The 15,772-nt window shown below is 34.7% G+C and overlaps 1 protein-coding gene across 1 annotated transcript; it reads left to right on the top strand.

Moving 5' to 3' along the window:
* Nucleotides 1-90: 90 nt before the first annotated feature.
* Nucleotides 91-1,226, top strand: LOC140990243 (GDSL esterase/lipase At4g10955-like). Its single transcript, XM_073459842.1, has one exon. The coding sequence runs from the start codon at nt 246-248 to the stop codon at nt 1,104-1,106; it is 861 nt and encodes a 286-aa protein (XP_073315943.1). The 5' UTR covers nt 91-245; the 3' UTR covers nt 1,107-1,226.
* Nucleotides 1,227-15,772: the final 14,546 nt, after the last annotated feature.

The following is a 15,772-nucleotide window of genomic DNA, read 5'->3' as shown; positions in this document are numbered from 1 at the left end:
TATATATATATATATATATATATATATATATATACATTATCTAAAATGTTAATTTGTGTACGATGGATCTCCCATGTTAATTTCATTTGCATAATTAATATATATCCAACAGGAACAACTCAAACCACAGAAGATCCATTGCAGCAAGCCTAGTTCAGGGGGTTTATATCCTCGAACGAGACCGCCACCAAAATCGCCAGCCCTCTCAAGCCCTGGCTCCTCTCTGGTGGGAATCCTTCCACTTCATGCTCCACCGTGTCCTCGTCGATGACCACGATCTCTCGATCTTCGGAGCCATTTATGAGTTCAAGTTCCCACCTCCACACTACGCCTACCCAGGCCTGAACCCCCCTCGGTTCGTGCTCGCGTTTCGCGGACCTATCAACAACTCCAGCAGCAGGGCCGAGGATATCAAGCTAAATCTGCACTGCATGATCAATAATATAGAAAGCAGCACTCGCTTTCGCATCGGCATGGAAATGACCCAAGAAATCGTCGCGAAATTTGGCGTTGCGAATGTCTGGATAACGGGGCATTCGATCGGGTCATCCATAGGACTCCTTATTGGAAGACACATGACCAAGAAAATGGGAATACATCTTGAAAGTTACCTCTTCAACCCTCCATTCGCATCGCCTCCAATCGAGAAGATCAAGAACGAGAAGGTGAAAATGGGGTTGAGGGTGGCTAACAGTGTGATCACTGCAGGGCTTGCTGTTGCTGCAAATGGCGGAAAAATGCCGACAAAGGATACAGTAAACGACCCGTTTCTCGTGCTTTCTACGTGGGTTCCTTACTTGTTTATAAACTCGGGCGACGTTGTCTGTTCGGAGTACGTCGGATATTTCGAGCACAGGGAGAAGATGGAGCAGATAGGCGCTGGTAAGATTGGGAGGCTTGCAACGAAGCATTCGATAGGGAGCATTGTTTCGAGTGCCAGAGGCAAGGATTCTGAAGCAGCGCATCTGATTCCTTCTGCGTATTTGACTATTAATTCGAGTTCTTCAATGGGTTTGATGGAGTCACATGGGATTCATCAGTGGTGGAGGCAGGATTTGGAGTTGAAGTACAAGTTATATCAGTACAAGGAAAATCGAACACGATGATCGATCGAGTTGGAGTATAATATTTATTAAATGTTTAACATAAAATTTCTTGTTTAAATTTCGTTTCATATCTCAGTATACGCAGAACTAATACTTTTGTCATAAAAAACAAAGTTCATTTGTTAGTAATTTTAAATAAAATATGTGTCTCACAAAATTAACTCATGAAACCGTCCGAGTTTTATTTAAATCTTTTGGTTGACTTAATTGATCGGATTTTTGTTGAATATTTGAGAAGCAAAATAAAAGAATAACTATACATAAAGAATTTATGAGTGCAATGATTATTTTCTTATTAAGTAACTGTCACGCCTCGTGCTCGGGTTAGTCGACATCGACGTTGTTTTACAACCATATAATTGAAAACAACAAGTCTCGTTGTACAACCTAAACCAAAACCAGTTTATAATTCACAATCAATCATAAAAGTGTCTTTTTAACGTAAATTCTTAAAATGATAAAAATATGCGGAAACATTTAAAACGGGAGATCGAATAAAACTTAAAATGATCATAAAGTAAATTAACTTTTAGTTGTTCCTCTATCTGATCTTCACACTTTTCTGAGGAGGGAGAGTAAGGGGTAAATGATATGATCTTCATTCAGCAAGTGAGGTACTTAAGAAATACACATGATTTTTTTTTTTTAAAAAAAACATATCATGCATAAGATAATTCATATCATCAACATAAACATATCTTGGCCTAGGCACCGAGATTTCTCTACTTTCTATTATTTACTGATATCAATCCCTAATTTGTACTCTTCTAAGGGGTGATGTCATATAACGATTACAATCTCAACGTGTAAAGGCCATAAACTTATCGAATATTGGGATTCCCATATATATATATCCAGTTGAATCGTCACATTGTCAAAATATAGAACATACGATAATCGTATCAAGAAGGGGTAGTAGAAGAAAAATTGCTCTCAACCGAAAACTTTCAAAAAAACGAAATAAGACATAACAAAAATTATACTTTTAAAACAAGTCCACTTACCTTAGATCTTGAAGAAAACATGAAGAAAAACTGTTTCTTGGCTTGGCAAATCTCAAAATCCTCATTGGACCTAGACTGCGGCAGAGTTTCGATACTCGGCAAAACTTAGAGTACCAGAATTTGAAAATTTGAGAACACCTTCAGAGAAAATTCTTCAAATTATGATTGAATTTTGGGTGTGAATTTTCGAACGACATAGAGTGGTATTTATAGATGATGAGGTGAAAATCTTACTATAATTCGATTGATATTTCTTCCAAAATTTTGAGACAATTCTTCCATAATTCGATATTCTTCTTCCATACTTAATATCATATCATATTTTGAGAAACTTGTTCACAAAGTATCATTAATTTCAAAAATTGATATTGGGATGGGTGGTTAAATGTAGACTGCTTTCTTGTACATATTAATAATGTACTCAGACTGCACTGAAATTTGCTAGCTTCCCTGTTGAGCAAAAACTGCCTTGCATTCAATATTTCTGTGAGGGCCCGTTATCCTAATCATGATTTATTAATATGCAATCATGATTAAGCAGTGAACAACGGAAAAGTGAGTTAAAAATTTACGTTTGGGAATATAAAAATTTCAGCATGACCTTTCCATAAATAAGATATACTAAAAAATAAAATACTCAAAATATATGCATGCGAATCTAGGGTTTTATTAAAATGCTTATGTAATGATTTTTAAATGCATGTTTATGACATGAATATGTGCTTTTATTTCAAGAATTACTAGATTGCATTTAATATGCTTTTAGCCGTATTTCACGCTCGAACGAGGAAGGAGACTGGGAACAGTTTGCGCAAATGTTTTTCTTAAATAATTATTTTTAATTATTTAATATATGATGTAATTGATATGAAAATTTTTGAAAATGAGCCTTTCAAGATATTTTTATACATTAAGTCGTATTTTAAACCGATATTCAATTTTTATCGAAGCGGAGGACTTTTTGAGGGTTCATGTAATATTTTTAAAAGTGCACCTAAGCAAAATATTTTACGTGCGCATTTTTGGGCCTGATGGGCCTTTTTTAGTAGGAGTTTTGGGCCTAGATCACTAACATTTTATATCAAAACTTGGCTCATTTTTTAATCTTTCTTTACCCTAACCCTAGCCCCCTCTCACCTCCATTGGCCGGCCCTCCTCTCTCAAAAATTAGCAACAACTTTGGCTCTCATTTTTGCAAGAAAATTCGGTAGAAATGTCGCCCCGTCCTCCGGTGTTCGTCCCTCGCTCCGTTGGTCATTGTTTTGCATACGTTTCTTCATTAAGGCACGCCTGATTCTCTTCTTTTCACATTGATCACATCATAATATGTGTTTTGAATTGTTTTTGCATGAAAATTAATAGAGCTACTGAAGAGAATCAGTTTCACATGATTTCCACATGAAAATATGCATTATTCTTGTCATGCTTCTCATGCTTTTTGCTATGGTTGAAGGGATTGCCTGGATCGAGTTGTATGGGACTCAAACACGTCTAATTGATGGCGTCTAGATGTTGAGATCGAAGTGGGATCGTGCTCATGTAAGGATCGATCGGACATTCATGTTTCGGGTTAGGGTTTTTGGTTCGATCGGTTGTTTCAAGGGGTGCAGCGGTGCAAGGGCTCTTCTGGGATGTGGAGTAGACCCTGGTGGGTCTGAGACGTGGCCTGGAGTGGCTCGTGCATAGCTGGTTTCGGGCTAGGAATAAATTGAGGAAGCTAGACGTGGTTAGGGCTTGTCTTTGAGATGTTCGGGTGTATCTCGTGTATTCGAGAGTATACGTTTGAGGGTCATGGCTAGGGCAGTGCAGGAGGGTTTTGTTGTGGTCTAGGGTAGGTTGGTTCGAGCCTGGTCTGGGTCGAGTGAACATAGGATGGCTTGGATTTGAGGTGGAAATTTGGAGTTTTTGCCCGCAGGATTGGCGTTGCAGCGCTTCCTTTTCAGCACCGCAGTGCTTGACCTTCGGATCTTGTAGTACCGCAGCGCTGATGCATTGCGCATATGCGCTTACAAGAGGGGCAGCGCTACTCAGCTAGCGCCTAGTCCTGCGCTTAGGAGTTTTTGATTTTGATGAGCATGGTTCGTTTTGGGTGTTGATATGTCAATGTGTTCAAGGTTGTTGACAGTTTAATTGGGTCATACATGGTTTGGTTAGGAGCCTTTGAAATATGGTTTAAGATTGGTTAAGTTCGGACTAAAACGGGGACCCATGTCTAAGTTTTAAGTGAATTATAGAAGTTAAGGTTTGAGCTCGAGTTTACGTCTAAAGAATGGTTACAATTATGTTTTTAAGACGTTCGATAAGTGTGATTGGAACAGGTCATTTTTGCAACTGAGTATGTTAGCAGTCCTGGCAGTGCCCTTACAACTGTTCATGCATATTTAAAATGTATATGTTATTGAACATGAATTTTTATGTTAATATTAGAAACACGCTGCATGCTTGATTTTAAGAAAAGGTGTGTATATGCACGAGTTTTACAAATGATGAATATGATGACATGTTTTCGAAGGAAGTGAGTTGGCTGTGACTAATTAGAACACGAACACGAACATGTAAGGCCAAGGCTCAGTGGACGGGTAAAACTATCGCTGATGTCTCCGTCGCCGGGTACCACGGTTATACGTAGATGGATCCATCGACTTAGAGTTGATACGAAAGTCACAACTAATTATCTGAATTCAATAAGAAAAAATGAACACATATAATTTGATACGATATGACATGATTTGAAATGAATATGTTTACGCTTATGTTGATATTTTTGAAGACCATGAAACTTATGTTAATTATAGTACTTTTCACTGTTGCTTGATATGTATATGTACTTGTTATTACGGTTCCGGCGTGTTGAGTCTTTAGACTCACTAGGTGTGATTGATGCAGATGATCATGAAGATGTGGAGACTGGAGGCACTGAAGACTGAGTAGACGGAGCTGGGGGTGCACATGATAACCCCGAGGACCCTGCATTCTTCCGCATATTATGTTTAGGAGTCAGGGGTTTTAAAAAGTAGTTTAACATGTTTATGATTTTCGTTTATGCTCTGGTGATGGCCAGAATTTTAGATATTCGTTGGTGTTCTTTTGGTTAAACAGTAACTCCTCTTTTATGTCAATGATTGGATGAATTTTAAAACACATGTTAACTTATTTAAATGTTTATTAGTGTGTGTATTTTCGGTCACAACTTTAAAAAAATAATTTCGGTATAATTTTAAGCAATAGACGTTTCATATGTCTTCAATAAATACAACAACATAAACAAGTGTCAGCCAGACACAATCATGGCATAAAACAAACCAAAAAAATCATATAGTCGACAAGGCTCGATAATAATATAATACAATCATCTAAATATATACATGTAGTATCTGGGAGACGGTAACACTACACAGTACCTAAATACAACTGAGCTCACTCTCAAGGAGCTCTGGTACTTCCTGATACTTCTTTTCGAGCGCCTGAGGTCGAACCACCTCTACCACATGTCATGTCAACACACAAAAGACACGAAATCCCCTTCTCGAGGTCAAAAACCTCTGTAGGAGACATCAAGAAACCACGATATATGGCATAGAAATGGAATTATGCTATGTGCAAGATATCAGGAGTTAATTATCGATATCAACAATCATACATATATGCTCGAGCTGGTCCACGACACAACAGAGCGTGCCTGGGATATGGCCCAGCCTCAAAGCTAGCAACTACCTAAGGCGGACCAAATTAAGGTAGCCAAACATCTCCATGACACAATATCATATCATATATGTAACGGATCTCAACAGAAATATAACTTAATCTCAATAACAGATATGCTCAATATGATATAGTCAGTGCTATTGATGTCTCTAAATAAATAAAAATGTGTGTTGACGAAAGAAATATTTTATTTTATTTTGTACATCACTTACCAATTGACAAAATGCAAGTCATGATATAATATCACGTAAATCAACAAATAACAAATAAATCACACATATGATCATCAGATGCCTCTGTCAGATATCGTGAAAAATAATTGATTTCTACGTACATCAACCAATTTACCAGTATTTTAAATGCTCAAGAAAATTGTAGAAATGTCAACTCGGACAAATCACCTAATTATTAATTTAAATGGTCTTATTATCATATAAAATTCCACAAATATTTAAATTCACCAAACAATCCAAATTCAACTATTCAGGTATTTTAAATTCCAAAAATCTCAATATTTGATTAAAATACCTAAAATCAATCATTTCTATTTTAATTTGTTGTAAAATATTTTTTTAGCTTTAAATGACGCTAAACTAATATTCAAGCGATTAACTTTCCTAATTTCCCAAACTTTGAGTTTTATTTCAAAAATTCACAATATTCGAATTCCATTATTTTTTTAACTCGAATTATTGCGATAAATTCTAGGTTCGTCAGATTATACCTCCAACTCGCACAATTCCAGAACCTACAACAATAACCCAATAATTAATCAATATTAATGTAATATTTGGACCAAAATTGAATTAATTCGGAAGATTCAACTTCTACCTTCGGGCAGCCTTTGAACTTGCCAAACCAAGGCTAGAAATCGAACCTAAATAATAAGTTTGTCGCAACAGGCGGCTGATGGCGGAGATATGAGCGGTCAAAGGTGGCGATGATGATGGTTGAAGGTTTGGGGACGGTCAGGGAGAAGATAGGGTAAAAATCAGATGATGACGATGTGTGTGTTTATTTTTTATTTTTTTGGGTTCGAAACTTGATCCGATCTATTTTATTTCAACTCTCGTGTGCTATAAAATTTAAATATGCATTTTAATATCTTCTATAAATCGGCATTTTCTAATACATATTTTAAACAATTTAATTATCTGGCTTAATTATTTTAAATTCTTCAATTTAAAATAATTAATCTTAATTATTGCTAGTAACATATCATGTCATTACAATTTTCTTCCAATTTGATCGTTATCTCAGCCTTAATTTTCAAAATTAATACATGTCTACAACTGTATTTCGAATTTCATGTATTTTTTAGTTTGAAAATTTTGGTTATCATGTATTATTTAATATTTTTGAATTTATTATTATTTCAAATAATACCAAGATTTCAAAAACATAATATTATACATGTCCCTGATTAAATAAATAATTACATCTCAAAAAAAAATATTTTAGGTTCTCACAGTAACAAATCATTTATTTATACATAATTAGAAAATCGAACTTGTGTTGCATACGAGAACAATTTCATTTGAAACAAAATTAATTAACTAAGCAAAACGACAATGACAATGATATTGTAAACTTCGAGAATTCATGTTAATCATGTATCTGATTTTTTTTAAAAAAATATAATTAACACATTTTAATTATTATTCTTGGAAATAAAATTGCCTACTCTAAATTTTGGCCATATCTTTTTTATTTGTTATACGTCTTCTCCTAGGGGTGTCAATCGGATCGGATGGGTCGGATTTTGGGTCAACCCGCGATTTTTTTTTACCCGAACCCAACCCAAACCCGAAGCAACCCGAAAACCTCCNCCAACCCGAACACGAACCCGTCTAACTCGACTCAACCCGTCTAACCAGCCTAACCCGAATTTTATTTTATTTTTTTAGAAAAAATTAATAAAAAAATTCGAAAAAATAAAAAATAATAATAATATTTTAATTTAAACACATAATAACAAAATTTTTGATTTAAATTTGAAAGTTTAATTGTAGAAATTAAAAATATATTTACTAAATCAAATAAACAATTGTTAAAAAAATATACAAAATAAATATTAAATGATGAAAATTAAACATATAAATATACAATAAATTTTGTTCAAACATACAATATATAAAAATATAAGTAATATTTTAAAAAAAAAATTTCGGGTCAACCCGCGACCCAACCCAAAACCCGTCTAACCCGAACCCACCCAACCCGAACCCAACCCGAACCCGAAAAAACCCAACCCGAACCTGATTTTTTTTCGTGTTGGGTCGTGTCAAGTTGACGTGTCGTGTTGCATTTTGACACCCCTATCTTCTCCTCTGAATAAATACACTTATTATTATTATTATTATTATTATTATTATTATTATTATTATTATTATTCAATTATTGTACTTTATCGATCTTCAACGGGTTGCATCTTTTTGTTTTTGTAATTCAAATGTGTTGATCAATCTTTTCAGGTCAATGCATAGCGAGATACAAGAGTGAATCAATCGTGGCTTTGAGGGGCGTGAGTTGTACTACTTTCAAATCCTTGTAATCAGATCTCAATCTAATGAAAGTGTTCTTCCTTCTCCCGTGGATGTTGATCATATTGATCGAACCACGTAATTCTCGTGTTCTTGTTTTCGTGTTGTTCTTAGATTCTTAGCGATTCTTTGTTATTGTTCTGTAATCTCTAAGCAACTCCATAGTTGTGCATGTCATTGTGCTCCTTCATCAAGCGTTAGTTCTGTTATAATTCACTACAATTGGTATAATAGCTTGGTTTCTTGATCGATTGTGAATAAAGAATGATGTCGACAAGAGATGATGTGGAGGCGTTTAACGGCAGAGGAGACTTCGGGATTTGGCGACGAAGAATACATGCCATCCTTGTTCAACAGAAGGTGGCAAAGGCATTGGGCGGTTTTAAAAACCTACCTGAATCACTTTCAGAAGACTAGAAGAATGAACAAATGGAACTAGCATTCAACACTCTAATTCTGCATCTTGATTATAAGGTGCTTAGAGAAGTTTCATCAGAAACAACTGTAGCTGGCTTGTAGAAAAGACTGGAAGAATTATAACTCACCAAATCTCAACAAGATCGTAGTTACATGAAGAGAATTATTTGGTTTCAAGATGAATGAAACAAAGACAATAAGAGATAATGTTGATGAGTTCAACAAGCTGCTACTCGATCTTGAACATATTGGAATCAAAATCGATGATGAGGACAAAGCAATCATTCTATTGAACTCTCTTCCAAAGTCCTATTCAACCTTTGTTGAAACTCTAAAATATGCTAGATATTCACTTTCCTTGAATGATGTACAAAAGGCCTTGAGATCTAAAGAAGCTGATACACTCACTGAAAATCAATCTCTATCAAATGTCGACAGTCTCATGGTGCATGGAATGCCTGAGATCAGAGTGACAGAAGAAAGTCTCGGAGCATATCAAGGAGCAGATCAAGGAATAGGACTGTCAAGGGCAAGTGCTTCCACTACCACAAGGAGGGTCATTATAGAAGAGATTGTCCAGAAAGAAAAAAGGCCAAGAAAACATCAAAATCCATGGTGAATTAGAAGTTGTTCAGGATGGTTATGAGAGTGCAGAGGTACTCTGTGTTTCAAATAAGAAAATTGATGATGGTTGGGTAATGGACAGTGGCTGCTCAGTTTTGAATCATATCAAGAGTTGGATGGTGGACAAGTAATTCTTGGAAACAACAAGAACTACAAGGTTAAAGGGATCGGTACTATAAGACTCAAACTCCATAATGGCACTGAAATGGTTCTAAATGATGTAAGATATGTGCCTGAATTAAAAAGAAACTTAATCTATCTTGGAGCATTGGACAATAAAGGATGTACCTTCAAATCTAGAAGTGGAAAGATTACAGTGACAAAAGGATCACTTGTGGTCATGAAAGTTAACTTAATCAATGGGTTGTATGTACTTTCAGGAAATACCAATTTCAAACCTACTACCCTTGCTACAAGATCAACAGACAACACTAACATGTGGCATTTGAGGTCTGCTTAGTTCTTGCAGACCTCGATCGCTGATGTACGATAGCGTTCTAAATATTTCAAGTTCGTGTGGCTTTGAAATTTGTAGTGCTACTATTTTAAAGCCGTAGTCTTTGTATCTTGGAAAACGAATTGCCAATAACCGTGAGCATCGGGGTGGGNAGAGTTTGGGTGTATCCATTAAAGCACAAAAGTGATGCACTCGACAGATTCAAACAATGGACAACACTTCAAGAAAACCAAACTGGAAAGAAATTGAACCTCTTAAGAACATATAATGGATTGGAGTTTTGTTCCAAGGAGTTCAATAAGTTCTGTCAAGACAAAGGGATTGCTAGAGACTTAACAGCCCCTGGAACACCACAACAGAATGAAGCTTTTCAATTCAAAATAATTTGAATAAATCAAACAACGGCCAAGCAGAGAAGATCGTTAACCAAGACAGAGAACCGCCTAAGCAGTGAAAAAGTTAGAGAAGCATCGGCAGAAAGAAGACACAACACAACACATATAACTTAAAAAAAACACAGTTCTCTGCAGAATTTTATATTTTCAAGTTTCCAACAAACTTTAATTTTAGCTTTGTTTTCTTGTAATTTTCATTCTTAGTTTATCATTTTAATATTTTTAGACTCTTGTTAGTTTTATCCTATGTGCTAACCACGTGTAAGAGATCGTTTTCAAAGTTTAAGGTTATTCGTTCAACAATTTTTTAAGATTATTATTTTTTTTGTTTTTACTGCATATTAGTCTAAGAGATCATAACTACATATAAAGTTTGTGATTCTTGAGAATTTTGTGCAAAGAACTTCATAATCTCTTCAATTAAGATTTTGAGCAGAACATATATAGAAGAAAAACTGGATATTAATATTTGCCCATTCAGTAACTTTATTCATCATCGAAGAATAGGATTTCTGTTGAAAAATTAAGACTTCGAGACATAGAAAGTATATATTGATTAATATCAATGAGAATCAGCGGAGGAGTCCGTCCATCAGTGGCGGCAAGGGCGGCGGAATGTTGCTCTTGTTGGATGGTGCCGTCGGCGGAATCGGTACTCCTTTTGGGAGGATGTGAAAGGTAATCTTCTCGGCTTTCCCAATGTTCCTCGCGGCATATGTGCAGTTGGTGCTTCCCAACCCTAATAAAACCAGCAAAAGGATTGCAGACACCATGTAAGTAATATTCATCTTCATTCTTCACTGTTGTTTGGGAAATATTACAAACCAATATTTATACTGTATATATTACCATTTATATGGAAAGTTAAATATACCCACGAATTTTTATCTGTGAGACGGGTCAATCCTACTAATATTTACAATAAAAAATAATACTTTTAGCANGTGAGACGGGTCAATCCTACCAATATTCACAATAAAAAGTAATATTTTTAGCACAAAAATTAATAATTTTTCATGCATGACCCAAATAAAATATCTGTATCACAAAATACGACATGTGAGAGCATCTCACGAAGAAGAGAGTAATCTTTTGGTATTATTTTTTTAAAAATATTTTATATTTAAAAGTTGTCTATAATATTCAAAATGGGAAATTGGAAATATGACGATAATTAATATTGTCATTCATGCATTTGCAATAACAACATTAAAAATGTGATGTAATTCGACAATCGCTAATTAATTGCAGATGCTATAAATATTGAAATCTGAATATATATGATTTACCCAATTCAATTTTACAATCTAGATATATATAATCAGTCAACACATAAAAATACACATGCAAATACAATTATTCATGATCTAATTCATTGCTAATTAATGAACGAAGGATTTAAATATTTAATGATTTGTTATTTATGTTACTGAATTTTTATTAATTTGTCATTACTGAATTTTTAATTTTTTTCTATATATCTTCTTCATTATTATATCCAAAAAAAATAAATCCATAACTTTTTCAAAGTTTAATAATATAGACATGTTGGAGAACATTGATGGGCTTATACTCTGTAGTAACCAATTTGGTGTCATTGTCTTATTTTAAAGTTTAAAAAATAACCCTGTCAATTTGAAAAATTAATCCATTTTTATTTTATAAATTGTCATAGAAATATATTTAATAAAGTTATATTTATTAAATTTATATAACTACCATATCTCATAAGCTTTCAAAAAATTTAGAATTTCTAAAATATTTCTTTATCTTTATCCAAAATTTAAATTTTCAAATAATCATATCATTTTCACGAAAAAATTATGATAAAAGCCATAAGTTTGTAATAAAAAAAAAACAACCATATATTTAAGAATATGATCTGTTAACAATCATGTATTTGCTTTCTTTGTCTTGGTTATTAGAATGCTATGTATTAAGTCGCAAAACAATATAATTAATTAATATTAGATATTACAAATCTTTCATTCTAATTTTAAATTAAATGGATACAATGAATTTGACGTATGATTTTGAAATCAAATTCATTCAAATATTTCAATCCAAATGTACTCTAAAAGAATTCAAATATAATTTAAATTATATGGGTGATACTTTTGAAATATTATATTATATTACAACACTATAAATACTTGATAGTTAGAGACTTTCGTGGTATAATATAAAATATTTTGTAGGAGGGTGATCAGTGTATTGAACAAAAATATATGATGTAGAGCCCAAATTTAGTACACGTATAAATCATGCATTTAATTAAATCGTTTATTTAAATTTAAAATTTGATTTTAGCGATGCATGATGTATTTAATTGTATTATTTTAAATTATTTATGTTTATGTGATACACGTTAAAATGTTTCCTCGAGTTTCATGTTTCAGGCTATTATTCGATGTGGGATCGAGGAAAAGAGACCGGCGACGATTTTGGCAATTTTAAAATGTGATATTTTATTTCAAGTCAAGAAATGTCATTTTAAATGATTTAGTAAGTTTTAGCATTTTTAGAGCCTAATTTAATTATTAGGTGATTTTAAAATTTTAAAATTTTAAAGTTTAGCAATTGTGGAATTTATTTTGCTAATTAGGAGATATTGTAAATGTAGTAAGAATTTTTAAACCTTGTAAATTAGGATATTTAAATCTTTTAATGTGGATAAGTAATTAGATTAATATTATTTTTTATTACTAATTATTTATCTTTGTATGATTATCCCCTAATTACCCCTAATAATAACTCACACACACGTTAACACACAAAACGCATGCACACACCCACTTTTACACACACCACACACGGCACACACACACTTCATTTCATCCCATTTCATTTCATTTTTTTAGAGTAAAACTTAGGTTTCTAAGAGCAAGAACAGCCATCCCCTCCCTCTCCAATTTTCCAGCAATTCTCGTCAATTTGGTAGCAAGAAAATCGTGCCACGTTCGTCCCGAATCAACCCTCGCTTCCTTCCCGCTTCGGTGTCGTCGTTTCGATAAATTTAAAGATCAAGGCATGTAAAATTTTTCGTTTTTGCATCGATCTCATCATATTATATGTTTTGTTGTTTATTATGCGTGAAAATCTATGTATTTTGTGTAAAATTTTGAGCAAAAACGTTTGAAATGATTTTTGGATCAAAATTTTTAAATCAAAAAATATGGCTGCTGTTATTTCGATTTCTGAGAAAATTCGGTCGATTTTCTGGAAACACTTTCAACATATAAAACGTAGAACATTTTGATACCTTCGATTTGACAGTAAATTATTAATTTTTGAACAAAAAACAAGTGAGTTATGATCATTTTTGTGCGAATGCTCAAACTGTAATTTTCTTAAAATTTGTTCTTGACGTGTTCTTGAAGTTTATTTGTTGAAGGCTTCGTTGGGAACCGTTGGGTGATCGCTGCTGCGTTTAAGTATTTTGAGTATGATGTTGGAATGATTTTTGGTGCTTCGTTTTGTGTCAATAGGCACTTGGTTGCATTAGATGTCGTAGGAAGCATTTTGGTGTCAAAATGTCGTGTTCACAATTTGAGTTGCGTTGTATGATTTGCATCGTTGTTTTGAGGCGTCATGGGAGTTTGAATCATTGCCATAGCGTCCTAGGATGAGTCTCTATGTGTTGGTTTACGATCCGTATGATCGAGTTAGGAAGATTAAACTACAAGTGTAGCGATTTCCGTTGGTTTACCATTTTCGTAATTACACGGACCCGAAGCCGGACCCTGACACGGGGTCCATTTCTTTGTTTCTTTCGAAGTGTGAAATTTCAGAGTCTACACTGACCTGGAGCCGGACCCTCACACGGGGTCCGTGCCTTTGTTATTTCCGTAGGTTGAGTTTGCCGAGGCTACACGGAACTAGACTAGGATGTGTACAAAGGGTCTGTGTCTTCCATTTTTTGGGAAATGATCACACTCCATATAGAGATTGTTTTGGGGTTCGATGTCATGTTTTAGTACGATGTTTAAACGAGGTTAAGTCCCGAGCGATTTAGAACGTCATAAGTAAATTGTACTTTCGGGTGGTTAGCATGACTTTTACGTCTAATTTATTGAAGTTAAGTGCTTGAAAATCATGTTAGTATGTGCAGCAGTGGCCTCAAACGAGATCCAACGAATCCCTCAACGCCATGTAAGTATGTTTGACGTGCAAAGGAAAATATTTTATGTTTTTGGGGTATGCTAAATGTTTTGTGACCAATTATGAGCGGGTTTGGAAGTCGGTGAACGTGGCTGAGGACCTCTCCACCCCGGTAAAGCATGACCGAGTTTAGATCAGAATTGGAAAGCGGTAAAGCATGACCAGTGACCAATCCATCGAGCAAAGCATGACCGGATTTTCCCTGCCAGCCCAGTACTGTGGTTTAGTCTGATCAGGCGCATCTATGTATGGGTCACTTGCTTCGAAACATATCTCTACGCAAAATGATGAAGTTATACATATTCAAGTATGTATGATGCAAGCATGTTGTGAAAAGTTGTTTGTTGATGGCACATCTATGTTTATGTTATTACGTTCAATTTTCAACTATGTACGCTCTACTTTAAAGATACATGTGGTTTTATTACGTATTACTTGTTATATCCAGTTTATACGTGTTGAGTCTTTAGACTCACTAGAGTTGATCGATGCAGGTGAGGACGAGTATGAGGAGACGATTGGTGGGGACCAATGAGCCGGCTCGGACTGCGCAGGAGGCTAAACCCGAGGACCATCCATTTTTTAAAACTTTATGCATGTCCAAATACTCTGATTTTCATGAGATGTGTTTACGATGTTTAAAAAGTAGTTTTTAGCAAACTTTATTCGTGATCTTTTTATTGCAAATATTTTTGGATGAGCAGTTTATTTTAATCGAAATTTGAAGGTTTATTTCTTATTTAAGAAAAAATTTTATTTTTCCGTAAATTTTAAATAGTTTATAAGTACGGTACGTCACAGTTGGTATCAGAGCCATGTTCTTGTAAAGGATTATGCCTGCTGCCAGTTGCGAGAAGCTCACGAAGTACACCTCAAGTCTGTAAGTATTAAAGTTTTAAATTCTTTCATGTAGTAAGCATCAAGGCATGATTTCAAAATGTGCATATTTAAATTCAAATTACGTGCATCTTATGATATTAAAATTATGTTCATGCCTGTTGGGCTTACGTGTTGGGGAAAATTTTGGAACAATATGCCTCCCAGATATAGTATTGTGCGTGAAGCAAGCGATGAGAATAGGGAAGCTCAGGATGAAGAGAGGGCCACTCCTCCTCGTCCACCCTAAGATATGCAGGCTCAGAAGCTTGCAGGGATAACTCAGTTCTTTGCACAGTTTGCGGGGAATCAGGCTGCAGGAGACACAGGGGCGAGGCCCAGACCAGAAGCGGTCTATGAGAGGTTTAGGAGAATGGACCCAAAAGAGTTCTCGGGGACGACTGACCCGATGATATCTGAGGGATGTATTAAGTCCATCGAGGTGATTTTCGCTTTCATGGACCTGCAGGATGCAGAAATAGTT

Source organism: Primulina huaijiensis, chromosome 12 (genome assembly GCF_012295235.1).
Source record: "Primulina huaijiensis isolate GDHJ02 chromosome 12, ASM1229523v2, whole genome shotgun sequence".
Taxonomy (NCBI): domain Eukaryota; kingdom Viridiplantae; phylum Streptophyta; class Magnoliopsida; order Lamiales; family Gesneriaceae; genus Primulina; species Primulina huaijiensis.
This window is presented reverse-complemented; position numbering and strand designations above follow the sequence as displayed.